The 26888-nt window shown below is 54.7% G+C and overlaps 1 protein-coding gene across 5 annotated transcripts in view; it reads left to right on the top strand.

The window, feature by feature from the left end:
• Positions 1 to 26501, top strand: part of Adcy7 (adenylate cyclase 7) — a 59053-nt gene extending 32552 nt beyond the window's left edge. For all 5 annotated transcript variants that reach the window (XM_052727307.1, XM_052727304.1, XM_052727308.1 and 2 more), the window contains exons 2-26: positions 1869 to 2289; positions 3583 to 3786; positions 4721 to 4888; positions 5597 to 5746; positions 6058 to 6206; positions 7101 to 7212; positions 9660 to 9787; positions 11068 to 11226; positions 11373 to 11505; positions 13485 to 13676; positions 13941 to 13975; positions 14486 to 14566; positions 14739 to 14811; positions 15834 to 15931; positions 17467 to 17551; positions 17784 to 17909; positions 18649 to 18741; positions 19401 to 19576; positions 20201 to 20372; positions 20597 to 20752; positions 21204 to 21350; positions 22176 to 22280; positions 22457 to 22571; positions 23515 to 23639; positions 23790 to 26501. In XM_052727307.1, coding sequence (XP_052583267.1) covers positions 2119 to 2289; positions 3583 to 3786; positions 4721 to 4888; positions 5597 to 5746; positions 6058 to 6206; positions 7101 to 7212; positions 9660 to 9787; positions 11068 to 11226; positions 11373 to 11505; positions 13485 to 13676; positions 13941 to 13975; positions 14486 to 14566; positions 14739 to 14811; positions 15834 to 15931; positions 17467 to 17551; positions 17784 to 17909; positions 18649 to 18741; positions 19401 to 19576; positions 20201 to 20372; positions 20597 to 20752; positions 21204 to 21350; positions 22176 to 22280; positions 22457 to 22571; positions 23515 to 23639; positions 23790 to 23936 — 3300 coding nt within the window. In that variant the 5' untranslated portion in view covers positions 1869 to 2118 and the 3' untranslated portion in view covers positions 23937 to 26501. The remainder of the gene's footprint in view (positions 1 to 1868; positions 2290 to 3582; positions 3787 to 4720; positions 4889 to 5596; positions 5747 to 6057; positions 6207 to 7100; positions 7213 to 9659; positions 9788 to 11067; positions 11227 to 11372; positions 11506 to 13484; positions 13677 to 13940; positions 13976 to 14485; positions 14567 to 14738; positions 14812 to 15833; positions 15932 to 17466; positions 17552 to 17783; positions 17910 to 18648; positions 18742 to 19400; positions 19577 to 20200; positions 20373 to 20596; positions 20753 to 21203; positions 21351 to 22175; positions 22281 to 22456; positions 22572 to 23514; positions 23640 to 23789) is intronic.
• Positions 26502 to 26888: the final 387 nt, after the last annotated feature.

Raw genomic sequence — 26888 nt, 5'->3', positions numbered from 1 at the left:
TGGAGTCCACCCGTAGCTTCGTGGTGAAGGCTGTCTTGTCTGCTTTCTGTCCTGTGAGTAGGGCTTGCAAACTTCATAAATCTGTGTCAGTGGGACAGGCATGCTGGCACATTCCTATAATCCCAGCTAGATAGGAGGCTGAGGCAGAAGGATGGCAGGTTCAAGGCCAGCTTGGGCTACAGAATGAGTTCAAGGCCAACTTGGGTGTCTTTTTTTTTTTGTTTGTTTGTTTTTCGAGACAGGGTTTCTCTGTGTAGCTTTGTGCCTTTCCTGGAACTCACTTGGTAGGTAGCCCAGACTGGCCTCGAACTCACAGAGATCAGAGATCCGCCTGGCTCTGCCTCCCGAGTGCTGGGATTAAAGGCGTGCGCCACCACCGCCCGGCAACTTGGGTGTCTTAGTGAGACCCTGTCTCAAAATGAAAAGAGAGGCCTGGGGCTACAGTTCCACAAAAGTGTCTGCCTAGCATATGTGAGGTTCCAGGTTCAACTCCTGGTATCAGAAGAAACTCGTGTGTCTGTGGATCCCTTTAGGAAAACACATCTCAAGCCAGGCGTGGTGTTTAATCCTAGCACTTGAGAGGCAGAGGCAGGTGGATCTCTGAGTTTGAGGCCAGCCTGGTCCTCAAAGTTAGTTCCAGGCCAGCCAGAGCTACATAGTGAGACCCTTTCTCAAACAGAAGCAAACAAGCAAACAAACAAATAACAACAAACCTACAAGAAAAACACCTCCGGGGCTGGAGAGACGGTTAGTGGTTGAGAGTACTTGGGACTCTTACAGAGGATCCGAGTCCAGTTCCCATTGCCCACGGTGGGTGGCTCACAACTGCCTGTGACTCCAGCCCCAGGGCATCTCATGCCTTCTGGCCTCTGTGGGCAACTGCATACATGTGGCATACGCACACTCACATAATTAAAAATAAAAATAACTTGGGTGGTGGTGGTATATGCTTTTAATCCCAGCACTCAGGAGGCAGAAACAGGAAGATCTCTGAGTTTGAGGCCAGCCTGGTCTACAGAGCAAGTTCCAGGACAGCCAGGGATACACAGGAAAACCCTGTCTCAAAATAAAATAAAATAAAATAAAGAAAACACGGTCTCACGTGGATACTTAGCAGAGCCCAGGTACAGGGGGTTGCCCCGATTAAAGCTAGCAGTGTGGAAGCTGAGCCTGTGGCCCCTCGGCCTCCCCATACCACCTGGATCCTGAGACTGCCTTAATCCCAGGCTGCCAGGATCTCAGTTTGGGACCCTGTAGACCTGAAGACACAGACTGACCTCCAGGCATCCGGAGAGTATGTTGTTCACACGGGGACCCTGGGAATAGAGCACAGGTCAGACCAGATCCTACACCGTGCTCATCTGATCTGGCAGGTGGCGGCTCTGTTGAAGCTCAGGGAACAAAGGGAGGTTGAGCTACGAGCTCTGTGGAGATCACTAGGGATCTACTTAGAAAAAGAAATGTTTGTGGCCTAGCCTCACGTCGTACAGATGATGTTGGGAAGTCAGTCACCAAACAGGAAGTGGCTTAGGCAGGCTTTGAGTGGCAGTGTGCTGAGCCAGTCTCCATGGTAATAAAGGTGCTGTGGGTCTGTGTCATCCACTGTAGCACCCACAAGTTATGTGCACCTGTGGCCCTTAGAAAGTGACTAGTGTGACTGAGGGGGCTGGGAATTTACTTAGACGGGGTCCAGGGTGTCCTCAAACTCACAATCCTCCTGCCTCAGCTTCCGTAATTCCATTTCTAATGACTTTGAATTCACACATGCTCAGACACTGTATGGAACTGGCCCCACCTTTCCTCACACCTGCCCTTCCCTAATTTGGCCCGAGGATATCAAATGTTTTTGATCTGCTTTGTCTCCACAGATCTGAGGACCTGGAAGGTCCTGTCAGCCCATCCTAGACACCCTGAAGACACCAGTGACCAAGACCCAGTGGCTGGAGCCGGTGCCATGTGCCCATGGAGTCACAGGCTCTGGGTGCCTCTGTCCAGTCCTGACTGCTAGCCTCAGAGAAGCCAGAGACATAGGCAACATACAAGAGTGTCAGCAGATAGATGCATCTCAGGCTGTGGGGCTCCTGAGCAGGCTGCTGGACTGGGCCACCAGGGAAGAAGATGCCAGCCAAGGGGCGCTACTTCCTAAATGAGGGTGATGAAGGCCCCAACCAGGCAGCGCTCTATGAGAAGTACCGCCTCACCAGCCAGCATGGGCCACTGCTGCTCTTGCTCCTCCTGGTGGCTGTGGCCACCTGCATCGCGCTCATCAGCATCGCCTTCAGCCATGAGGTAAGACCCTGGGCTAGGGCACTTTGGCCTTCCTGCTCTGATGGGAAAGCTTTAGCACGGTGGTGCCTGCCTGCCTGAAGCTTCATTTTCTTCCTTTGTGAACTGCTAGGCAGGTGGAAAACAAGTCAATTTGAATTTGATCTTCAAGTCTGATTGGTTTTAGCTATTATATCAATTGTATGAAATCACCCTCAATTTTTTTTTTTTCACCATGAAATTCAATCTGTTAAAGCTCTGAGTCAAGGCTTGTATATCACTTCCTTCCCTTGTCTGACCATGGCAGACATCACCAATCGATCCCTGTATTCCTTTCTGAATCTGGTTGTGATCTCAGATTTGTTTTCTCCTCATCTTCTTTCTCCTTCCCTCACTTTTCCTTCTCCTTTTCCTCTTTCCTTCCCCCTTTTCCTCCTCCTTGTCATCCTCTTCCTCCTTTTTCTTTTCTTTTCTTTTCTTTTTATTTATTTTTTTTTTGAGACAGGGTCTCATTATGTAGCTCAGGCTGGCCTTGAATTCACAGCCTAAGTGCTGGTGCAGAATCCTTACCACTGTCAGGGCAGACATCGCCAGCATCACTCCTGACTTGTGTCCTTGCTTTGCAGCAGCCACTGGCCATGTGCAGTTGTCAGTCACTCAGCATGTGGCCGAGAGCTTTTTGTTCTTCTTCATTTTCTTGGTGACTGTTGTAAATGTCATCAGGAGTTCCCAAAGTCATATCAGAGGCTGCAGGGGTGCTGTGTCGGTAGCCAGGGCCCTGTAGGGAGTGGAAAGGGACAGCCAGACCTTGCAGCTACAACACAGGCACCGCTTTCCTGTCATTGTCCAGAGGTGGCCGGTGCTTCAGCCCTCGTGACGCTTAGCGTCTGTGGGGGACCCAGGATCTTCTGGGTGCATCTGTCTTCAGGACCCTTCTCCCCACCTGCTCCTCTACTCCAAGGCACCTCTGTGTGGGGTGCCTGCTCTTTGTGTCCCTCCAAAGCCGGTTCACAAATTCCTCTCCTCCAGGACTTAAGCAAGGCTTTGCCTGAGAAGAGCCCTGTTCTGGCTCCAGTGGTCCCCCCGTCCCCCACAGGGGAGTAATGCTCTCTTAGGGCAGGGTGAGGGGTGTTCAGGCTGCTGCAGAGACCGAGAAGCACAGTGCTAGCAGAGATGGCGTAACCCGCTGGCCTGAGGTTATGGGGAGCCCAACACTGCTGTGTGGAAGATGCTAGAAGTGATTCTGGGTAGACTTCCTGGAGGAACGGGTACTCCACAGAGGGAAGTCAGGGTACTCTGTCTGTTTGCTCTACCCAGGATCCCCCCAGACACCAGGCTCTCCTGGGCACTGCGTTCTTCATGCTGACGCTGTTTTTGGCTCTCTACGCGCTGGTCTATGTTGAGTGTCTGGTGCGGCGATGGCTGCGTGCCTTGGCTCTCCTCACCTGGGCCTGCCTCATGATGCTAGGCTCCGTGCTGGTGTGGGACTCCTGGAAGAACGAAGCCTGTGCGTGGGAGCAGGTAATGGTGGGAACCGATGGCCCTGGGCTTGGGTGCGAGCAGTTGGAATATGCAATCGGCAGCTTCTGCCCACTTGTGGCCTCGGGGCTTATGGGAGTGGGCCAGCGCAGGCCTGTGCTGTGGCCTCCCTGCAGGCTATGACACTGGATTTAAGATGGCTCCAAGCTGACTCTCTTCTCGGAGTGTCTCCTTGGGTATCTGGCATTTTGGATAGAACCTGTTTGGTTAGAGATGGCAGAATTCCAACTCAAGGAGGCAAAAAGGCACCAGTGGGTTTGAGTGCCAGGAAGAACTGAGTAGGGCTGGCCCTCGCTCCAGCAGCCTGGCCACTCTGGACTCTGTCTCTTCTGTGTTACTTTGTCCCTCAGCAGCCTGTCCCCAGGTGGAGCCTGTGATGGCTGCTCACTCACTAGCCATCCCAGGTGACGGCTGGAGACCTTGGCTGAATTGCACCGGCCTGGCCTGGTTAGTCACAGTTGCCAGGAAGTGGCATACACCGATCACAGCTGGTGTGCCTTTTTCTGTGATTGGGTGGGCTCGGGCTGCGGTAGGGTGGGCTCGGGCTGCGGGAGGGTGGGCTCGGGCTGCGGGAGGGTGGGCTCGGGCTGCGGTAGGGTGGTCGGGCTCATGAAACCGTAGACTGAAGGGCAGACGGGGAATGAGGCTCCTCAGCCTGTAGGAGGCAACAAGTGATCTGGCCCCATCCCAGCCTTCCAGTGGTTACCAGGCCAAGAGCTGAGAGCTCTGACACAGACAGAAACTCAGTATTCAGATGATGAGCAAGGCGCTCTAGGTCTTCCTGTCCTGCTGTGTGTCTGTCCCTGTGCCTCACCATGTAGGGGAGAGACGAGAGGTCCCAGGGTTGGGATGTCCCAGGTGACAACAGGCTGAGGACCTCTCCTTCTACGTGGTCCTGGTCCACCACTGTCCCCAGGTGCCTTTCTTCCTGTTCATCGTCTTTGTGGTGTACGCACTGCTGCCCCTCAGCACGCGGGCAGCCATCACAGTGGGCATGGTCTCCACTGTCTCCCACCTCCTGGTGTTCGGAGCCGTGACAGGAGCCTTCAAGATGACCATGTCCGGCGCACAGCTGGGGCTGCAGGTGAGGGTGACAGAGGCTGGGTGGGGGCAGGCTCTGGCCTGGTGGAGGTTGAGCTCGGGAACTGTGTTTGCAGACCTGTGGTAGCAGGCAGGGCCCTGCCTGTCTGTCTTGGTGCTGGTCTAGGATACTCTGTGGACTCGGGCCCTCACTGTGCTCAGGGCCCTGCTGTGGTAAAGTCCTGCCCTGAGCATCTCTCCCCAGGGCTCTGACCTAGTTTGATAGCACCCCAGTACTGGTGTGTGTAACTCTGTTGAGTAAGTGTGCCCCTAAGTCACATCACTGGGGTGCAGGGATGTGTCTTCCTTCTGTCTGGCCCAGATGTCCACTTCTGGGGGAGAGGTCAGAGGTCTGGGCAGCCAGCTGGGTGCTGCACCTTCGGTGACTGGGTTTGGGGCTCAGTGAGGTAGCCACCATCTCCTTGGAAGTACTTGGCATCCCTGGACTCTGGTACCCTGGCCTTCACAGACAGGGCAGGTGTCTGGTAGGGCAAAGAAGGCCCAAGCCCTGGCCCTGTGGTCATAGCAACTCATTAGGGAGTCAGCTGCCTCCTGAGCCTCAGTTTTCTGCCTAACCCAGGAAAACAACAACTTGAAGGTTATTTGGGTCAGGCAATGGGGACAAATGCCACCACGTTTGCTGTGGGGTTCATGCTGAGCAAGTATGCTGGCTGGCCCACGCTGAGCCTTGCTTACCCTTGGCTGCCCTCAGCTTCTGGCCAACGCCATTATCTTCCTGGGTGGGAACTTCACGGGGGCCTTTCACAAGCACCAACTGCAGGATGCTTCCCGGGACCTCTTCACCTACACTGTCAAGTGCATCCAGATCCGCCGGAAGCTGCGTGTGGAGAAGCGGCAGCAGGTAGGGACCTGCATCCCCCCCTTCCTTCTCCCCGACTGCCATGTACCCCACCTTGTCCTCCCTTCCCTGGGCCAAGTGCTGCACATGTGGCCCATGTGGCTGGTCCCTTGCAGGCCTTACTCCTGGGAGCTTGGGTGACAGGGTGGAGGTGCTCCACCAGGGTGATGCTGTGTACATGTAACTCAGCAGGGAACAATGGCATCATGGGCAGCATTAGTGGGAAGAGTGATGTCCAGGTAGCTAGCCTAGGGCCTGCTGATACTCTGCCTGTCTCCACCGGTCCTCCCATTGGTCTGCCCTCCTGTACCCAGGAGAACCTGCTGCTTTCGGTGCTTCCAGCCCACATATCCATGGGCATGAAGCTGGCCATCATTGAGCGCCTCAAGGAGGGTGGCGACAACCGCCACATGCCTGACAACAACTTCCACAGCCTCTATGTCAAGCGGCACCAGAATGTCAGGTGGGCAGGGCTCGGGAAATGCGTGGTGCATGGCATCCTTTGAGAATTCAGCCACCACTCCCCTGGTCCTGGGCACATAGTGCTATGTCGGGAGCCTCTGTCCATACAGGGATTGGCGGCCAGGCCCTTCTTTGGACCTCAGTTTCTCTTCTTTTCTGGAGCTGAGAACTGAACCCAGGGCCTTGCGCTTGCTAAATCCCTAACCCCTCTCCTGTTTCTTCACGGGGTGAATCAGGTCAAGGCTCTTAAAGGGCTAGGGTGGTATTAGGGGAAGAAGACCCAGTGTCCCTCCATAATCAAAGCAGTCCATGTGAACTAGCCAGACACTCGGGTGCGGGGGAAAGGGTTTTTCCGATGATTCTCCCCAAAGGAGGTGCCCCGGTGCCCCTGGCCTTACCTGGCCGTAGTGATGTGACAGTGTGCAGGATCTCTTGTGATGTGCAGTGTGGTCACTCTCAGCTCTACCTGGTGTCTGCCCGAGGGCCAGCATTATGTACCAGCAGACATCTATTAGTACAAGTCAGGGCTCCATCTATTGGCCTGGGGTCTTACACAGCGAGGCCTGAGGGCATCGCCGCCTACCTCCTGGGACCTCAGCTTGCTCACATGCAGTTCTTTCAGGGCCTGGGGAGGACTGGAAGGAGGGAAGTTGTGTTCTGGCAGTTCAGGTCTCTCGATTCTCTGGGTGCAGATGCAGGGACAGGGAGGGTGCTGGGAGCTGAGCAGTGACAGGCTGAGTGTAGGTAGTGTGCTCTGCCCTGCTGTAGTGAGAGGCCTTTGGAACTAAGATGGGTCAAGCTGGCTGGGAGCAATCTTCTGGCCTTTGGGGCTGATGGGGGCCGAGGCAGGGCCACCTCCCAGGGATCTGATCCAAGCTTTGTCCCCCTGGACTAGCATCTTGTACGCAGACATTGTGGGCTTCACACGACTGGCCAGTGACTGCTCCCCCAAGGAGCTGGTGGTGGTGCTCAATGAACTGTTCGGGAAGTTTGACCAGATTGCCAAGGTGAGCCTGGGCATGCTGTCAGCCGGCTGCCGCCGCCACAGGGCATCCCGTGCTGCATGAGCTGGGAGTGGGTGGGAGGCTGGGGCTCAGTGCTAGTGTCTGGGTAGGAGGTGCTTTCTGCGTGCTCCATGTGAGTGGGATTCCAAGGGGCAGGAGCTGGCTCCCACCTCAGCAGGAGGAGAACAAAGTTATGAGTGCATGCCCGGGGTGTTTATGGGTCCAGCTCAGGTGGGGGGCTTAAACTTGCAACCAGCACATGGCTTCCAGTCTGGCAGCCTTGCCTTACCTGGGGATCTGGGAGCGCCCAGAATGTCCAGCCACACTCAGAGTCTCAGCTTGACAAATTCCCAGGTGAACTGTGCATATAAGAAAGCTTGAGAAGCCTTCCAAAGAAACTCATGGCCAGTGTGATGGCGCACGCCTTTAACCCAACACTTGGGAGGCAGAGCTGGCTGATCTCTGTGAGTTTGAGGCCAGCAGTGTGTGTGTTGGGGGCGGGGGGAGCAGACACAGACTCAGACCCAGACCCAGGGAGGGAAGAGAAGCCTGTGGGGCAGGGGAGCAGGGCCCGGAGCAGACACAAAGATGTGACGTGAGGACAGCTTGGTGTGTGTGGAGCAGAGTATCAGGGAGACAGACAAGGACATGGTGGCCTAGGCAAAGAGTGGGATTTGTCCTTCTGCCGCTGAGAAGCCTAGCAAGTTCCAAACAGGATTTCCTTCCTTCCTTCCTTCCTTCCTTCCTTCCTTCCTTCCTTCCTTCCTTCCTTCCTTCCTTCCTTTCTCCCTTCCTTCCTTCCTTCCTTCCTTCCTCCCTCCCTCCCTCCCTCCCTCCCTCCCTCCCTCCCTCCCTCCCCCTCTCTCTCAATAATTAATTTATTTTTATTTTATGTGCATTGGTGTTTTGCCTATATGTATGTCTGTGTTGGGGGGGTGGGGGGGCTGGATCTCCTGGAACTGGAGTTACAGACATTTGTGAGCTGCCATGTGGTTGCTGGGAATTGAACCTGGGTCCTCTGGAAGAGTAGCTAGTGCCCTTAACCTCTGTGCCATCTCTCCAGCCCCCAGGAACAGATTTTCATCCTTTACCAAATCTCCCCGTGGCTCCTGAGCCTTGGTGCGGAACTGTGTGACGGGGGCTGCCCTTCGGGCACTCATGACCCAAGAGTTACGGGCATTCAAGAGAGGCACAGGGCGTCAGGAGCCAGTTGAGCACTGGCTGGACACAGGGCAGGGCTGGCCTGGGCACAGTCACTTAGCTGTCCTTGTTCCAGCCCTGCGCTCCTCCCCTTGAGAGCCAGAGAACAGCTGCCTGCTGGGGCACCTGGGGTAGGGGTGACAGCAGGGTTTGAGAAGCTGCAAAGCAAAGGCTGGTGTTCACACCAGACCCCTACAGGTGGCCTCAGCACAGTCTCTGGTGGGACTGTAGACTCCCATCCAGGACCCTCCTTCCCTGAGCATTTCCTGTGGGGACCCAGTCTCACCCTTGTTTACTCCCTCCTGCCCCCGCCCCCCCCCCCCCCCCCCCCCCCCCCCCCCCCCCGCCTGCCCCATCTAGCAGCATAGCGTCTCTGGACTTAACTGCTGCTGGTCTCTGCTCAGGATGCCTGCTACAACCCCTGCCTGACTTCCTCTGCTTCAGCTATACTGACTGCTCTAGTTTTTATTTCAAGTAGCTTCCTGGCCTCAGGGCCTTTGCACATGTTGGAATGCTCTTCTTCTTTTTAAAAAAATATTTTATTGCCAGGCTTAGTCCCAGCACTCAGGAGGCAGAGGCAGGCGAATCTCTGAGTTCAAGGCCAGCCTGGGCTACAGAGTGAGTTCCAAGAAGCGTGCAAAGCTAAACAGAGAAACCCTGTCTCGAAAAACCAAAAAAAAAAATTAATTACTTACTTATTTTTATGTTATGTGTACATTTGTCTGTATGAGGGTGTCAGACCCCTTGGAACTACAGTTACAGACAGTTGTGAGCTGCCATGTGGGTGCTTGGAATTGAACCTGGGACTTCTGGAAGAGCAGCCAGTGTACTTAACCGCTGAGCCATCTCTCCAGCCCCTAGAGTGCTCTTCTTCGAGGGCTGTGATAGCTCTGGTCTCCTGGGCCCTTGCTCTTTCTCCAGTGCCTTATCCTCTTCTGGGTGTATCTCTGGGTGATATGGATTTAGTCCCAACCCTCTACTTGCATGCTCATTCCACAGCTGTGAGATTTATATCATAGTTTGCTGCTGTGTCATTTTACCTGGCCAGGTATACAGTAGGTGCAGACATTACACAGACAAATAAAAAAGACAGTCCCTCCTGCGTAGCCCTTACTAAGCCTTGCTCTCATCCGGATTCCCGGCTGAGTCTCTCGGGTCCTCTTGCCGGGCTCTGCAGCGGCTGCTGAGCCGGCACTGAAGGCCGTTCCTGGACCTGCCCTGAGCACACCCCTTGCTTGCTTACCCTGCAGGCCAACGAGTGCATGCGGATCAAGATCCTGGGTGACTGCTACTACTGTGTGTCAGGCCTGCCTGTGTCGCTGCCCACCCACGCCCGCAACTGCGTGAAGATGGGGCTGGACATATGTGAGGCCATTAAGTAGGTGCGGGTGGGCCAGGGCACAGGAGCATGTCCCCTGCCGAACCACACGCTGAGGTGGGGGGGTGTGAGGCTTGCCCGATTCTCAGCACACCACGTGGAGGATGCAAACTCCTGTTGTCCTCCCTTCTTCTGGGCCACCCGTGGCTTCAAGCCCTAGGAGCATCTAAAAAGCTGTTAGGCCAGGCATGGTGGTGCATGCCTTTAATCCCAGTACTGAGGAGGCAGAGGCAGGTGGGTCTGTGCAAGTTCAAGGCCAGCCTGGTCTACAGAGTGAGTTCCAGGACTGTATAGAGAGACCCTGTCTCAAAAAAAAAAAAAACAAAATAACTAAAAACCTGAGCTTGGGCAACTGGGCTCCACCTTTCCAAGGACTGAGATAGTAGAAGGAGCTTGGGGCAGATAGCAGGAAGGCCTTCCAGAGGCAAGGTCCAGCTCCAGGACTCCATCAGCTTTCCATTCCTCTGGGAAGCTTCTGGTGCCAGAGGACTTACTCTCTAGCGACAGGGAGGCCTGGATCTTCTGGGTCCTTCTGCTAGCTAGCATGCCTGTTGGCGAGGTGCTCAGGGGTGTGCAGGAAGAATCATGAGGTGGTGGTGGAGGCGGCCTTTCTAGGCAGCAGAGGAGGTCCTCCACCTGGTACCACTTTGCGGTGCCTCCAGAACTCCCCCCAGGTGGGAAGGTAGTCCACAGTGCAGAACTCCCAAGACGCCTGCCATGGGACCCAGCAGGTCCCCATTCTGCATTGTGTAGCGGCAGCTTCTGCTCCCGCTGGCTCTAGCCTTGGTGACCAGCTCACCCCCAGTTCTAGTGGTGGACACAGGTGCTGGTGGCTCCTGTGCCCCTAACCACCAGCTTGCCTGAGGAGTGTGGAGCTCTGCTCAGGCCTGGGGAATGGGGGTGGGTGCCACATCCTGGGAGGCTCACCCTGGAGGCTCCTTGTTCTGAATAGGGCCCTCACTTTCTGCAGTTGGAGTAGAGAAGCCCTCAGGGTCCTTGTCTACGCTGGGTGTTAGGTAGGGCTTAGCATCCTCAATACCCTGGAAGCCTTATCAGAGCCAACCAGGGTGCTGGGCAAGAGATACCAGGGACAGAATGTGGCCCATCAGCATAAATGGCATCCTAAGTCCCTTTCTCTTCCTACACACCCTTGAGCTGGGTGTGAGCTTGCACACTCCCAGGGATGGGGTTCTTGGCCTCTCTGAAGAGGAAGCCCTGCCATGCCCAAGACCTCCGGTGTGTCCCTGAGCTGCTGTAGGTGACAGACTGCTTTGCTCCAGGCAGGTGCGTGAGGCCACAGGAGTAGACATCAGCATGCGTGTGGGTATCCACTCTGGGAATGTGCTGTGTGGGGTCATCGGGCTCCGCAAATGGCAGTATGATGTGTGGTCCCATGATGTGTCCCTCGCCAACAGGATGGAGGCAGCTGGAGTCCCTGGGTGAGTTTCAGCAGGGCAGGGGCAGAGGCCAGGGTGATCAGGGTGGGAGCAGGTGTGGAGGCAGGGGATGGAGCCAGCCCTAGCTGCTGCGCACCCCTAAGTGGGCGCCTGGGCCATGCTGCTTTGTCTGACTTGGGTCTCCCCAGCCGGGTGCACATCACAGAGGCGACACTGAACCACCTGGACAAGGCGTACGAGGTGGAGGATGGGAACGGGCAGCAGCGTGACCCCTATCTGAAAGAGATGAACATCCGAACCTACCTGGTGATCGACCCTCGGGTACGAGGGCTTGGGGGTGGGTGGGGGCTGGGCAGCCTGGGAGCAGGGTCTCAACTACTAGCAACTGACCCTCCAGACTGTGGTGAGGTAGCAGAGACTAGGAGGGCACTTCCTTGAACTGGGCACATTCTAGGCACCAAGGAGCAACCTGTTGTGTTTCTGTGAGGTGGGGAGCAAGGGCTGTGTCAGCAACTCCGGGCACAGAGCGTGGTGTTAGTGCAGTCCCGTGAAGCTAATTGCAGGAAGGTCTCTTCACCCCTGTGAGGACGCAGGGAACGGCCAGGCAGCCTGCTCCTGGAGCTTGTGGGTCTGGGGCTCTCAGGTGACTCAAGTTGCTTCCTCTCCTGGAGCCCAGCTTGCCCTGGTGGCCCAACAGGAGAGGCAGCTGGGTTTGTCTGCTGACTGTTCCAGGCTGGCAGTCTGTTGCTTTCTGCTGTCTGTGGCCTTAACCTCCTGAACCATCCTTGGAGTTTGCTCCAGAACGCTGGCAGGAGCGTTTTCCAGCTCCCTCGGTCCTGGCCCTTGGCTCTGACGGGGGGCAGCCTGCGAATCCACCTAGGCTCCGCTGCATGCCTTGGCTTCACTCTGTCCCCTTACCTTGCTAACGTCTGCAGGGCAGCCACCACATCCAGGAAAATGCCTGCTGCTGGCCTTACTGTCCCCGTGTGGTCCTGTTTATTTATCTTTGTCCTTGTTTATTGTCGTTCCCGCTGCCAAAGACCACTGGCCCTCCAGCCTGCAGATCGCCAGCTCCGCTCTAAGCGTGCACTCAGTGGCTTTGAAATGGAGAAGCCCCAGCCTCCAAGGCCTCTGCAGGCATGGTTCCAAAGCTCACCCCCAGGGCTGCCAGCTTGAACCAGCAGAATTGCAGGATGCTGGCCCGACTCCAGCCAAGCTCCAGAGAAGCAGCGGCATGTGTGCGCCACTGGCAGTGTGGAACAGTGGTTCCGCCTGGTCCCTCTCTCCAGCTCTGCTCCTCCGTTCATTCACGTCGCTGGCAGTTTAGAGGGGCCTGTAGGAGTTCCTCTTCATTCTCGTCTCCGGCCAGCATGTGACCAGGGTTACCAGCAGGAGAGGAGTCTCAGACACCCCCAGACCCAGCAGCTCTGGCTCACTGCGTGGCTTGGCTGTCCTCTGGATGGACTCTCGGAACTTTGCGGGGGTCTCCACATCTTGGTCCTAGGCTGAGTAGATGGTGGGCAGTGAGGGTTTAAAGAGGTTTCTATGCCCAGAGACACTGGAAGTTTCCAGTAAATTTGCCATTGTTCTTTGGCCAGGTCTGGGGCTGTAGGTGGGCCGCTGCCTGTTGGTGTTGGCAAGTCTGAGGAGGTGGTTCTGGAGGGAGTGTCTGAGATGCTGGGGCTGAGGGAACAAGAGCCTCAGCAGACCATGCTTGTAGGCCATGTTTGTGTCTGATGACCTAGGGGCTCTCTCCTTTCCCTCTCTTGCTTCCAGCCATACCTGGCCACCCTGACTGGAGAAGACCCAGGCGTAGGCTAAAGGGGACTTGGGGCTCAGTGGCACTAGGACAGGGGGCAGAGCTGGACCCTCACTCGGGGTCTGGCCAAGCCACTGAGATGCCAGCATGGTGCCTGGAGCTGAACTTGAGGCTGGGTGTGGCCCGCCTGCAAAGGCTGTCCTGGAGTGGGCTGGCACTCTGGGTTCAGGCCAGCACCCATCTTTCTTCCACTGCTTTCACCACAAGGAGCATGTGTGAGCCACATGTGGGTGGGCAGGGCTCCTGCTTACCCCTTCCTCGAGAGGGCCTGAGCTTGAGCTGTGTGGCCACCAGTGTCTTCCTGACCTGGGGCAGGGGTGGTAACTGAGGGCTTCAGCCAGTCCCCAGGGCACCCCATGCTTCAAGAAGAGGCTCAGAAACCTACCACTTCCCTCTTTACCAGAGCAGCCGGTGCTCCAGGCGCGCTCCCATGCATGCATGAGAGGGGAACATGTGGAATGGGTCGTGTCTGTGTTTGCAGAGCCAACAGCCGCCCCCACCCAGCCACCACCTCCCCAAGCCCAAGGGGGATGCCGCCCTGAAGATGCGGGCTTCCGTTCGTGTAACCCGCTATCTCGAGTCCTGGGGGGCAGCGCGGCCCTTTGCACACCTCAACCACCGGGAGAGTGTGAGCAGCAGTGAGACCCCCATTCCCAATGGACGGAGGCCAAAGGTAGGTTCCCCTCCCATCTGGGTCAGGACCTCTCTGAGAAGGGACAGGGAGCAAAAGGCTCTGCCCCGCCCTTCTCCTCTAGCTGCATTGTGGGTAGTCTCTGCCAAACCCCGCTTCTGGAATATTTGGAGAATGCTCCAGTAGGGTCTGGAATGTCCTAGAATCTCCTGGTCCTTTTCCAGTCTGAGGAAAGAAAGACAGACCCATGGTGAATGGGGGTCAGTGTGCAGGGGGTGGTCATTTTCTCCTTCTCACCCCTTGCAGGCCACTTCTCTGCGCCGCCACCGTGCCCTTGACAGGTAGGTAGGTGCCCTGCCTCCCAGCACACTGCTCACTGGTGGTACTGTGCCAGTCTCCTCCTGCAGGCGGGTGCTCTGACCAGTCTCTGTCTGGGGCAGCCCCTCAGGCCCAGCCCAGGCCTCCCTGGGTTTGCCAGGGCTCAGGGTGTCTTCTCTGGGTGCAGGACTCCCAGGTCCCAGGCTCTTTGAATGGCTGGGATGGGATGCCTGCTGCATGCTACCCTAGGGCTGGGGTGGCAGCTTGCCGTGTGTCGGTGCTGAGGAAAGGTGTCTCTCTGGCTCCTGTGCTGGTCCTGCCCCTAGCTGAGGTGGCCTTGGTCTGGGGGTTAGGGATGTCACCTCTGCTTCTTGCTGGGCTGCTGGCCCTTCACTTAATCCTATCCCCTTTCATGAACTCAGGGCCCCCCCCCCCCAACCTGATACTAATCCCCCTGGTACATCCAACATCCATAGCCTAGCCTCCGGCCAAGTAGGTTCCCAGGGTGATGTAGTTGGGGGCTCTAATTCCAGGAGTGCATCCCCCAAGGGGCGCCTGGATGATGACTGTGATGACGAGATGCTGTCAGCCATTGAGGGGCTCAGCTCCACCAGGTGAGACCTGTGATCTCTACCTACTTCTTCCCCCCACAGCAGGGCCGGTCCCCTGCTGCTGGATACTGAGTCCTGGCTGTAGTCTGTACTCTCCCTTCCCCTGGGGCTGCTTCCAAGAGTGTGGCCCTCTCCTGCTCTGTGGGCAGGCACATGGTGCTGCTCTTTTCCCCAGGCCCTGCTGCTCCAAGTCTGATGACTTCCACACCTTTGGTCCCATCTTCCTGGAGAAGGGCTTCGAGCGTGAGGTGAGGTTGGGGCGGCTACCGCAGAGGCGCAGGTCTAGGCCTGGTGGGCGGGGCATGACCTGCTGGGTCCAGCAGATCCCACAGGGTGGGGAGGCCCCTGGGGCTCTCTGAACTGGCTGTTGGGGTGGACAGGGTTCTGTGCAGTGGCTCTTTCTGTTCTCCTCACCCCTTTACCTGACACCACCCTAAAGATTTGTCCCTGAGGTTTGGGGTGAGTGAGTGCTGCAGACTTCCAGGAGGAAGATACCCCAAATCCAGGCTCCTGGTTGCATAACTGTGGGACCTCCTGCCTGGCTGCTGTGACACACTTACTGTGCCCTAACGACTGTATAGGTCTAGAGCAACCCATGGCTCCCTGCAAGTCTTGGGTCCGTATCAGGATCGAATCTACCTTTCCCCCGAGCAACCAGGCAGGTCCAGTTTAGATAGCAGCCCACAGGTGCTGAAGCTGGTTGTCCTTAGCTTTAGACTGTGGCCATCTGAGGAGGGTACTGGCCTTCATGGCCTGGTGTCCAATGTTGAGGGGAGGAACCTTCTCCCTGGGGATCTCCGAGCAGTTACTGGGAAGAGAATGGACGGGGCTTCCCCTGGCTGTGGGTCACATGGCCTGAGTCTTGGATGCTCCTCTACCATCGGAGCATAATGATGTGATAACAGAGTGGTGCCATGTGGAGGGGCAGCCCCAGGGATGGCCTTTGTCCTGGCTACCTGTTTGTCCAGGGCCCCAGGCCCAGATAATACTCCTTGTAAGGGGTGAGATCATGCCCACTGACAGCCCCAGGAGCTCAAGCTTGGGTCCCGTCACGGGGCCTGAGAAGTGAGAACAAGAACATTGCTGGGCACTGAGCGTTGCCCATGCAGAGAGGAACTGTATAATGTTGGCAGGTGAGTGACTGCGTGGAGCACTCCCTCGAACTCCAGGAGTGGTGCCAGGCATTTCATTTTAGGATTATGAACTTGGGGTGGGCATTAAAGGGACCTTGCTGGGTAGCTGTCTCTCACGGTCATGTCCCCCCACCCAGTACCGCCTGGTGCCCATCCCCCGGGCTCGCTACGACTTCGCCTGTGCCAGCCTTGTCTTCGTCTGCATCCTGTTTGTCCACCTTCTAGTGATGCCCAGGTCAGCCTGTGGTGGGGAGGATGGGCAAGCCCACTGGGGTGCAGCCGGAGGGGAGGTGACCTTGGCAGGACCCAGCAGGAACTGGCAAGGTGCTTCATGGCTAGCTGGAAGGGACCAGTGACTTCAGCTCTGGATCCCCCACTACTGGAGCAGGGGTTACAGCCCCAGAGCTGGAGTTACTGGCCCCTCGTGACTGGGTGCGAAACTGTCCCAGGCTCCCTGTCTGCTGCCCAGTCCTGTTATCTGTGTGGTCTTAGCCTCTGGAAACAGTGGGCGCTGTCATTTCTTCCTTTCACATGGGGACAGTGAGACTCACAGGGACAGTGGCACCCAGCCTGGACCCAAGAGCCTTGCAATCCCTACTTCAGGCTCTGGGGTCCTGCTGCTGTGGACAGGGACAAGGGGCCAGAAGGAACAGATAGCTTCCAGAAGCAGTTAAAACAAAGCCTGGCTGTGCCGGCACTGTGGCTCGGGTGTGCTTCATAGACTACATAGCGCTGGTGAGATGGCTCAGCAGCTAAGGCGCCTGCCAACAAGCCTGAGAACTCGGGTTCGATCCCTGCCACCCACATGGTTAAAGGAGAGAACTGACTCCAGGCTTATTCTCTAACCTCCACATGTATGCTATGACATGTAGGTGCCTACATTCACACACACACACACACACACACACACACACACACACACACACACACACACACACACACACACACAGGCTAAAAACAGGTATGGTGACCTAGGCCTGTGATTCCACAGCACTCAGTGACAGAGACATGAGGATTGCTGCAAGTTTGAGGCAGACTTGTCTACATAGTAAGTTCCAGGTCAATCAGAGCTGTAAGACCCTGTATCAAAACCAAACTAAAGCCGGACGGTGGTGGTGCACGCCTTTAATCACAGCACTCGGGAGGCAGAGCCAGGTGGATCTCTGTGAGTTCAAGGCCAGCCTAGTCTACAGAATGAGGTCTAGGGCTACACAGAGAAACCCTGTCTTGAAAAACCAAAACAACAAGACTGAAACCAACCAAACCAAACTAAACAAAATTATATATGGATGCTTAAAATTGGTTACTGTATTTGTGTGTTTTGCTTCCGAATGTGTATTTGTACCACACGTGTGCTTGGTGCCTGAGGCTGTTAGAGGAGGCTGTCGGATCCCCTGGAACTGGAGTTATAGGTGGTTGGGAACCACCATGTGGGTGCTGGGAACCGAACTGGGATCCTTTTGCAAAAGCAACACGTGCTCCTAACACCTGAGCCATCTTTCCAGGCCCCTGTACGGATGCTTTTGTGTCTTACATGCCAGACATGGTTCCAGAAGCTCATGATGTGACTCACTTCTTATAAACTTGGCCTCTGGGGTACTTGATGACAACCTTGATCTTCATGATTGTCTGTGGGACATTGGGAGTCGTTTTTCAAAGTCTCCTTTGCTGGATGCAGAATATCTGCTGGGGAGGGACAGGTGGCCATGAACTGGAGGATGGGGAGCGGTGGGGGGGGGGACCTGGACTCAAGTTTTCCCTCCTTTCCAGGGTGGCCACTCTGGGTGTGTCCTTTGGACTGGTGGCCTGCCTGCTGGTGCTGGCGCTAAGTTTCTGCTTTGCTACTGAGTTCTCGGTGAGTGGATCCTTGAATTCAGTGCATCCCTTCTGATCCCTATGGCCTCTCCCTCACCAGTAGTCTTGCTCTGGGCAACGGTTGGGGGCCCCATCTTACCTCCAGGACAACTGAGTCTCTACAGACTGCTCCCAAGTCCTCAGCCTCCCAGGCTGGTTAGTGCCTTCCGTCCTTCCGCAGAAGGCTAGTCTTCGTCCCATTGCTGTTTAGCATAACTTGTCCCTCTCCACAGCGGTGCTTTCCAGCCCGAGGTACACTGCAGGCCATCTCGGAGAGTGTGGAGACGCAGCCCCTGCTCAGGCTGTCCCTGGTTGTGCTGACCGTTGGCAGCCTACTCACTGTTGCCATCATCAACATGGTGAGTTAGGGGGTCAGGACGGCAAGGCCCGGCAGGCCGCGCCAAGGGTATATCCCCGGGGAAAGGAACCATCTTAGACCTGGGGAAGCCAGATCCTAGGATTGCAGCTTGTTGCCTGAACAGTGCCATCTGGTGTGACCCCTCCACAGCTCTGCAGTGGTTTGTGGAGTCCCCAGCACAGGCTTAGAGCTCTTCATCCCTTCAAGGAGGGCTTGAGGTGCCCAGCAACTCTACAGATATATGCTGGCTGCCAGTTCCTCCTTCCCATGCTCTTTGGAACTCATTTTCCTCAGTAAGGGATAAGACTTGCCCTCTGGTCCGAGCCACATGCCGAGCAGCCTGTAGGAACTCCCAACCCTGCCTTATGCTAACGCCTTCCTTTAGAACAGGTCTCCTCCACACTGTCCCCGACACTGTGGGCTGTAGTTTTGGGAGTGTACTCTCATGCCCTTCTCTCAGGGTCCAGGAGAAAGGGGCTCTTGAGAGGGCCGATCCGAGCCTTCTCTCATGCCCGCCCTGGGCTACTGTTGTCTCAACATTTCTGTTCTATATCTCTCCCCACCCCAGGTACTCTACACCTGGTGGTTGCTGTGGATACAGCCACTTGCTGGGCTCACCTGAGAGCCTAGCACCCAGCCTCAGGGCACCTTTGGTGCCCACCGTTGTCTTGGGTCACCCGCCTTGGGCCTGGCAGGTCTTCATCCCTGGATCCACTCTAATGGCAACCTGTCTCCCCTAGCCACTGATGCTTAACCCAGGCCCAGAGCAGCCCAGAGGCAATGAAACAAGCCACTCCAGGAATGGAGTTGGGACCCGCTGTGAGCTCCTCCCGGTGAGTATGCTCATCCTGGCTTTCAGCACCACCCAGCCCCTGGCCGGTCCTCTGGTGCGGCTGGGCCTCTCTGGCCAGAGTGTACAACGCATGGTTCGAAGGCCTGAATCTTGAGGCCTTGGAGAGGAAGAATGAGTCCGATGTCTCCCAGCCTAAGTGGAGAAGGCCAGGAGGGCCAGGCAGCCAAGCTCGTTCCTTGCCTGCCCCCGTGCCAGGGAAACAGGACACTGGGTCTCAGCTGCTTGCTCTAAGCCTTGGGGTGGGCAGGGCCTGCAGACCAGCATCCGTTGCACTAGAGGGTGTCTGTGGGTCACTCGCCCTGTGCAGTCAGATTCTCTGTACTCAGGGAGGTTGAGGTCTAAGGAATGAAGGGCTGGCCCAGGGCAGCTGATATAAACCAAGGTCTGTGCCTGGAGAGGCCCAAGTCGAGAACAGGGGCCATGAGAAGTGGAGAGGCTAGGGCTGACCCTCACACCAGTGCCACGCAGTTCCCCTGCTGATCTCTGCTGGAAAGGGAGGCAGTGGGCCGAGGATGGTACGGACACCCGGCCTTGGAGCCCCTCAGCAGGAGGGAGCTGGCAGTAGGCTGGTAATGCTAGCCTGCCCCAGGCATGCCTCCTGGTGACTGACACAGGCCGCCCCCCCCCCCCCCCCCACAGTACTACACCTGCAGCTGCATCCTGGGCTTCATTTCGTGCTCTGTCTTCCTGCGGATGAGTCTGGAACTCAAAGCCATGCTGCTGACAGTGGCCTTGGTGGCTTACCTGCTGCTCTTCAACCTCTCCCCATGCTGGCACGTCCCAGGCAACGGCACTGAAGCCAACAGTACAGATAGGTGGGGCCCTACCTGCTGGTGTCTCTGCAAGCTGGTTTGTTTTGACCTAGCGCCTGGCTAGAGCATGGTGCATCTCTGTCCCTGGTCGCACGGAACCAGGCATTGTGGACAAATGGAGTTCTGCTTTACAGAGCCACAGGGACTGGTCCAGGCTCCAGGTCTCCAGCCCTGAGAGTTGGGTGTACGGCTTACTGATGGGTTCTTGGGGAGGTCCTAGCAATCAGGCTCCTTCTCTTTCTGAGCCTGTCAAGGGGTGAAGACCCCCTGAGAAGGAAGCCTTGAGCCAACTAAGTCTGACCTGTGGCCTGGATCACGAGTGTCAGGAGCGTAGATGCCTGTTGCCTCCTGGGCAGGTGCACACTCCTGTGGGTTGAAAAGGGGCCTGCAGCCCTCAAGGACTTGGATCTCTTCCAGTCCATGTGGTTAGAAGCTTGAGGACCTAGAAAAAAATTATCTGCCTTCCTCTGGCCAGGTCCTTCCTTATGCTAATCTACAGTCACGGTTGTGGCTCCTCACTCAGCAAACGGGCCTTCTGGAGTGACCCAGAAATCCCTCCACTGAGGCTGCCACCTCAGTCCCTCTGCTTCCCTGCACGGCTGCAACTGTTCACTTCCTACCCCTTAGGACACTTCCCCACACAGAGCCTGCTGCACAAGGCACGCACAGCCACACCCCTGCTCTGGGGGCCCAGGCGACTGCCCCCTTCCCCAGCAGATGTTTAGAGAGAGACCTGAAGACTATGATCAACTTCTACCTGGTCCTGTTCTATGCCACCCTCATCTTGCTGTCTAGACAGGTGTGTAGGCTCCTTGCCCAGCCTGTGCTGAGCAGACATCGGTGCGGAGGGCTGGGGTTGAGATACCATCATGGCAGAGGCCTGCCATGGAGGTACTGGTCTTATTCTGCCCAGGGCTGGGCAGGGTGGGCAGCACTGTAGGTGGGCTGGTCCAGCACCCTAGGTCCCACCCCTGGCTGGTGGGTCAGGTGTGACAGCTATGACACTGGCTCCCTGGTCTGCAGATTGACTACTACTGCCGCTTGGACTGTCTGTGGAAGAAAAAGTTCAAGAAGGAGCATGAGGAGTTTGAAACAATGGAGAATGTGAACCGCCTCCTCCTAGAAAACGTGTTGCCGGCACACGTGGCTGCCCACTTCATTGGTGACAAGGCAGCTGAGGTATGTGAAGGTGGGGTACTAGTCTGTGGGCAGAGCTGCCCAGTGCTAGCACAGTACCCCCAGAGTATGCTAGACGCAAGGGCAGGCCTGCAGTCAAGTCAGAGGACTCTGTCTACCAGGGGCTGTGGGCAAGATGCCTCCCTGGCCTTGACTTCTACCCTGAAAACAGATCATGACACATGCTGCGGTGTCTGTCATCTGGATGTTCTATATTGAGAAGACTCCTGTACTCCTATAAGGTGCATACAGCAGACCCGTTCTGACATGGCAAACAGGCCCAGTGACAGATAGCTCAGGGTAAACCCCTCCTGACCAGACTCCTCCCACCTTCGCTGCACTCACGCTGTCACGCTCACCCAGCTAACCGGCCTGGAGCGGCACTCCACCGGCACCTGCAGCTCTGGGTTAGTGGTCTTAGGGTCCGTTTCTCCTCTGTCCTGCCCTGCTGCAGGACTGGTACCATCAGTCCTATGACTGTGTGTGCGTCATGTTCGCATCCGTTCCGGACTTCAAAGTGTTCTACACCGAGTGCGATGTCAACAAAGAAGGGCTGGAGTGCCTGCGCCTGCTGAACGAGATCATCGCTGATTTTGACGAGGTACGCCTGGCCAGTCTGCAAGGGGTGTACAGCCAGCCGGTCACCTGTGGTGGCAGGGAAGGCAGGGCGGGCTCAGTGGTAGAATGCAAGCTTAGTTATGTATAGTGAGACTCTGGCTCGATCCTTAGTCCTGTAAAACAGTAGTTAAACAAAACACGAGGCCAGCGGGAACTGTATTACATTAAACACCAAGACACAGGTAGGTTTTCTTCCTTCCTTCCTTCCTTTCTTTTCTTCTCTCTCTCTCTCTCTCTTTCTCTCTCTCTCTCTCTAAATTGAGTAAGTGAACTTTTATTAACTCTATTGGACAGGTGCCAACAGGCAGATTTAGGTCCTTCCAGAACAACTTGGACTCAGGTTGAGCCCATGCTGTCAACCATTTCAGGAAGTCAGTTTGGGCTGGTTGTGGGAGACACTGACCCACCTCAAAGTAAATAATGCTAGATAGGTTGCTCTTAAAAGGATCAGAGTGCAACAGGCAGTGGTGGCGCACACCTTTAATCCCAGCACTCGGGAGGCAGAGCCAGGCGGATCTCTGTGAGTTCGAGGCCAGCCTGGTCTATAGAGCGAGATCGAGGACAGGCTCCAAAACTACACAGAGAAACCCCATCTCGAAAACAAAAACAACAAAAAACAAAACATAAAGGAAAAAGGATCCGAGTACATAGAAGGGAAGGGATGAGATGACAGGAGTCCCCATCTGCAGGCGTGAGCTCAGATGGACAAGGCTATGCATGAGATGTATCTGCATTGTCCATCAGGGGAAGGCGGGTGGGTCCTCTCTTCCTTTTCTCAAGGCTATAGTGACTTCTTTTTGTTTTGCAGCTGCTGCTAAAGCCCAAGTTCAGTGGCGTGGAGAAAATCAAAACCATCGGCAGCACCTACATGGCCGCAGCAGGGCTCAGTGTCCCCTCAGGACACGAGAACCAGGTACTCCAGGCTATCCCTAGTCCTAACCCTTATATTAAAGGTTCCGTGTCAGGGAGCAGAGGCCTTTTTTGGGGCAGCCTGGAGACCCCTGGTGGGAACAGGAACCCTATCCCCGCGGGATGTGTGTGCCCTCAGTCAAGGCTGCATAGAGTGGGTATGCAATGCATGTCCTGCAGGACCTGGAGCGGCAGCATGTGCATATTGGTGTCTTGGTGGAGTTCAGCATGGCCCTGATGAGCAAGCTGGATGGAATCAACAGGCACTCCTTCAATTCCTTCCGCCTCCGAGTTGGTGAGGTCACACATGGGCAGCTCAGCCTTGTGCACTCTCTCTTGGTTGGAGGGTGTCCTGGGCCCTCTGCTACGAGGTTTCAGCAGACCCTCTGATGTTATCATGAACACTGACCTCCCTTGCATATGCTCATGTAGTTAGTTAGTTACCTTTGGGTGAAAATGTGCATGTGTCTATGGGAGCATGTATGTATGGAGGCCAGGTCAACCTCGGGAGCTGCCTATCTTATTCCTTGACTGTCTCCCTGGGACCTGGGGCTTGCTAATGAGGTTAGGCTGGCTGGTCAGTGAGCCCAAGAGGTCTGCCTGTGCCCACATCCCCGTACTAGGACTGCAGGTCTCATCACACTTTTTACACGGGGTGTTGGGGATCCAACTGAGTGTGTGACGAACTGAGCTAGCTCTTCAACCCCTTTTATTAGTAAATTTAAAGTCACATTTATTTGGTGTGTAACATACCACAGTGCATGTATGGAGGTCAGAGGACAACTTAATAGGAGCTGGCTCTCTTTCCATTGTGTGGGTTCTGGGAATTCAACTCAGATCACCAGACTTACCTTTACCCGATAAGCCATCTTGCCACCCATACCTTTGAAAAATTTAAGAATATATAACTATATAAATGTGGGCCAGAATCATGGCTACACATAAATAATCTTAAAATGCAGAGAAAACAGATTTATTAAACTAACCAGTTATAGTCCGCTTTACAGGTAGGCACTTAACGCCTATTTACTTTGGTTTAAAAAGGAAATTAGCAGATACTAGAGAAGAGCTAATGAGTCCAGGAGTACGGACAAGAGACAGCTGGGGCCTTTCACACCTCAGGGGCACAACTTGCCGAGGAGAACAGTTCCAAGGGAACTTGCACCCCCATTGCCCTGTTAACCCCCTATGGGCTCCCTCAGTGTTACTATAAATGGCTAACTGTAAACCATCTTAAGGCATAAACCATGGGCCTGTGATTGCTGGAGTGATTGGAGCACGCAAGCCTCAGTATGACATCTGGGGAAACACAGTCAATGTTGCCAGCCGAATGGAGAGCACTGGGGAGCTTGGGAAAATCCAGGTAAAGTCCACTGGGAAGCATCCACTTGGGGAAAAGACATGCCCCGAGGAGGTATCCTTTTAGGACCTGGCCCTTCTCTCACCTGGCTGTGTGGCTTTGGCCATCACTGTGAGGAACAGACAACAGACCCCCTGCTCTTTTTCATGTCAGGTTACAGAAGAGACGTGCACCATCCTCCAGGGACTAGGCTATTCCTGTGAGTGCCGAGGGCTGATCAACGTCAAAGGCAAAGGAGAGCTGCGGACTTACTTTGTTTGTGCAGACACTGCCAAGTTTCAAGGGCTGGGGCTGAACTGAGGTGTCTGGCAGTCAGTCTCCTCCCCTGAGGGAGCCAAGAATGCAGCCCCTGCCAGCTGCAGATGGCTTCTTTGGACTTGCACTACAGGATGGCTTTGACATGTGCGTCAGATTCTGTTTGAAGCAGCTAAGTTGTCCAGAGAACCTCTGCGCTTCAGCCTCTGCAGTTCCTAGTCAGCTAGATCACTGGTCCACTGCAGGCTGGGGGTGTTCCCAGGGTGTTGGGGAAGAGAGCTTAGTACATGACCAAGACTAACTAACACCCACCTGGTGGCCAGTGAAGAGCATACACAGGGTGACAAACCCTCTCCTGGTCCCAGCAGGCTCAGCCAGGCTGTCTTGCATAGGTTGAAGCCTCCCTCTTCTCATCAGTCCCACAATAGGACAGTAATCTCTCCTGTAGGCATTCTGGTAAACAGAGTTGAAAACTGTGCATACTGGTAGGTAGTTTCAAACAGTAGAGAAAAATTTCTAATTGACATGTCACTTTTTACCAACTCTGGCTTATGTTTGAAATGGACATGTCATTAATGGGAGTTTTATCTTTACTACAGGCTCTTAGATGCTAGACAAAAAAACTCCTTTCCAGTATATTTTCTCTTCTTAACCACTGACTACATGTAAATAGGACTGCTGTTCAGGGTCAGTTTATAGGATTAGCTTGGCTGCAGGATAGAAGTCTGAGGAATGGGGCTCACAGCAAGACGCAAGGAGCAGTGAAGCCTTGGATCTGCATCAAGCTTTTTTGATGTCTTTTGGGACAAGGTTCAGGAAGCTGAAAGTCTAGAAATAAGGTATAATGTTTCAGTTCTTCTGTCTGCACTTTATTTTTTTTTGGAAACAAGGTCAGCCTAGGCTGGCCTCAAACTTTCAACTTTCCTGCATGCTTCAAATACAGATGTGCACTACCATGGCCAGCTTTTTTTCCCTGGGAAAGACTGTGTAGAGAGGGCTTGGACAATCTGTGTACCTCTTGCCCTTTCTCCAATCTTCTCAGCTGACGGCAGAGCTGCAGCTACAATCTACTTGGCAGGAACATGTGTTGAGGTCCCTGGCCTGTGAGTTGGGCCCCTCAACAAATGCCAAGTTATTCTCACTCAAACAAGTCAAGGCAAAAGCCATCTTTGTGTGATGGTGTCTTACTGTGCTTTAGCTCCAGACCATTCAAACTGAGAGATGACCAAACATCCTACTCCTTTTTGGAAGTGACTTTACTGCCACAGAATTTCACTACATCATGGTATTCTTAGAAGTTGCCAAGGAGCCTACTACATACAGTATAGAAAATGATGCACACAGGAGTCTGCAAAGATATAAATGGTGTAGCCAGCCAGGGTGCCTCACTAGCCAGGTTTACCTGGGACTTCAGTCCCAGGATGAGTAGTCAGGGATGCAGATGGGAGGAGACAGGACCTATCTGCCAGCACTGTGTCCTATGGAGCCAGGGAAGAGGGGCTGGTTCTAGTTTGCACAAAGGAATCTAGCAGTGGTCAGGGCTTCCCAGCAAGTCTCCCCTGGGGTTAGGAAGGTCCCTGCTGAGTCCACTGATGCAGTTCACACTGAGCAGGAGCAGGAGGAGCAGGAGCAGGAGCAGGAGCAGGAGGAGGAGCAGGAGGAGGAGCAGGAGCAGGAGGAGCAGGAGCAGGAGGAGGAGGAGGAGCAGGAGCAGGAGGAGGAGGAGCAGGAGGAGGAGGAGGAGCAGGAGGAGCAGGAGCAAGAGCAGGAGCAGGAATGAGCCTCCCTGAGGCTGACACACTTCTTCTCTTCCAACATCCAAGTTACTTTTTCCCTCCAGCGACAGAAATCCTAGCTTAAAATCCTAGCTTGAAAAATAATTGGCTACTGTTCACACATTGTTCTTTATTTTCAACTGAACACTGTGCTAGGAGTATTTTTAAGTTATTGTTCAGGTCTTAAGAGTGTAACTGACAGCCGGGCGGTGGTGGCGCACGCCTTTAATCCCAGCACTCGGGAGGCAGAGCCAGGTGGATCTCTGTGAGTTCGAGGCCAGCCTGGACTACAGAGTGAGTTCTAGGAAAGGCACAAAGCTACACAGAGAAACCCTGTCTCCAAAAACAACAACAACAACAAAACCAAACAAACAAACAAAACAAAAAGTGTAACTGACAAAAAAAAAATCACTTGGGAGTTATGCACATACTTGTTTTTTAATTTCCAAGTGATTTCTTCACAGGTGTCTTGTTTTATCATAGGGACTTTTTTTTTTTTTTTTAAACCCTTCTGTGGGTCAAGGATTCATTATCCACTAAGGTGGCCCTCACCGAATACAGAAGTAATATCCCAAGACTTCTGGCTTACTTAAGGACACTTCCCGACAAAAGATGATTACTGTGTACTTCATGGATAACCGGTCAATGCCTTGAGCAGGTGCAAGCAAATAACTATGGTTTGTTCTGTATGTTTAATATTTATAGCTCTGTAACATCTGTCTCAGTGTTTTGTTTCAATTTCAGAAACGAGTGCCTGGCTCTTTTATGTGTTCAACCGACAATTAAAAACCTAAGGGGTTTTGAATTAAAGTATTTCTGGGTCTTCAGGAACTGACTTGTGGCAGGTACATCTACTGGTGAATTATGGGTTATTGCCTAAATATTTGAGGCAAGGTTTCCTCCTATAACTCAGGCTGTCCTTAAACCTTCAACTCCTGATCTTGCAGTATCTACTAGGGTGCCAGGACTACAGGCATGTGCCACCACAGCCAGTCTCTTTCTGTGTGTGTATGCACGTTCATGTGTGTGCAGGCCTACATCTGCTGGCTCAGAAGGAAATCAGAAGACAACCTTGGGTATCTTGAGTCAGAGCTTCTCTCCTTCTGCCAGCTTCATGCTAGCTGCCCTATGTCCAGGCTTCCTTGGTCTCTGTCTTCCATCTTCCTATAGGAGTGCAGATTGCAGACATGCACACCACTGCATCCAGCTTTTCACATGGGTT

Source organism: Peromyscus californicus, unplaced genomic scaffold (genome assembly GCF_007827085.1).
Source record: "Peromyscus californicus insignis strain IS unplaced genomic scaffold, ASM782708v3 Scaffold_8__1_contigs__length_139910024, whole genome shotgun sequence".
Taxonomy (NCBI): domain Eukaryota; kingdom Metazoa; phylum Chordata; class Mammalia; order Rodentia; family Cricetidae; genus Peromyscus; species Peromyscus californicus.
Note: the sequence above shows the minus strand (reverse complement) of the source record. Positions and strands in the feature narration are given on the sequence as shown.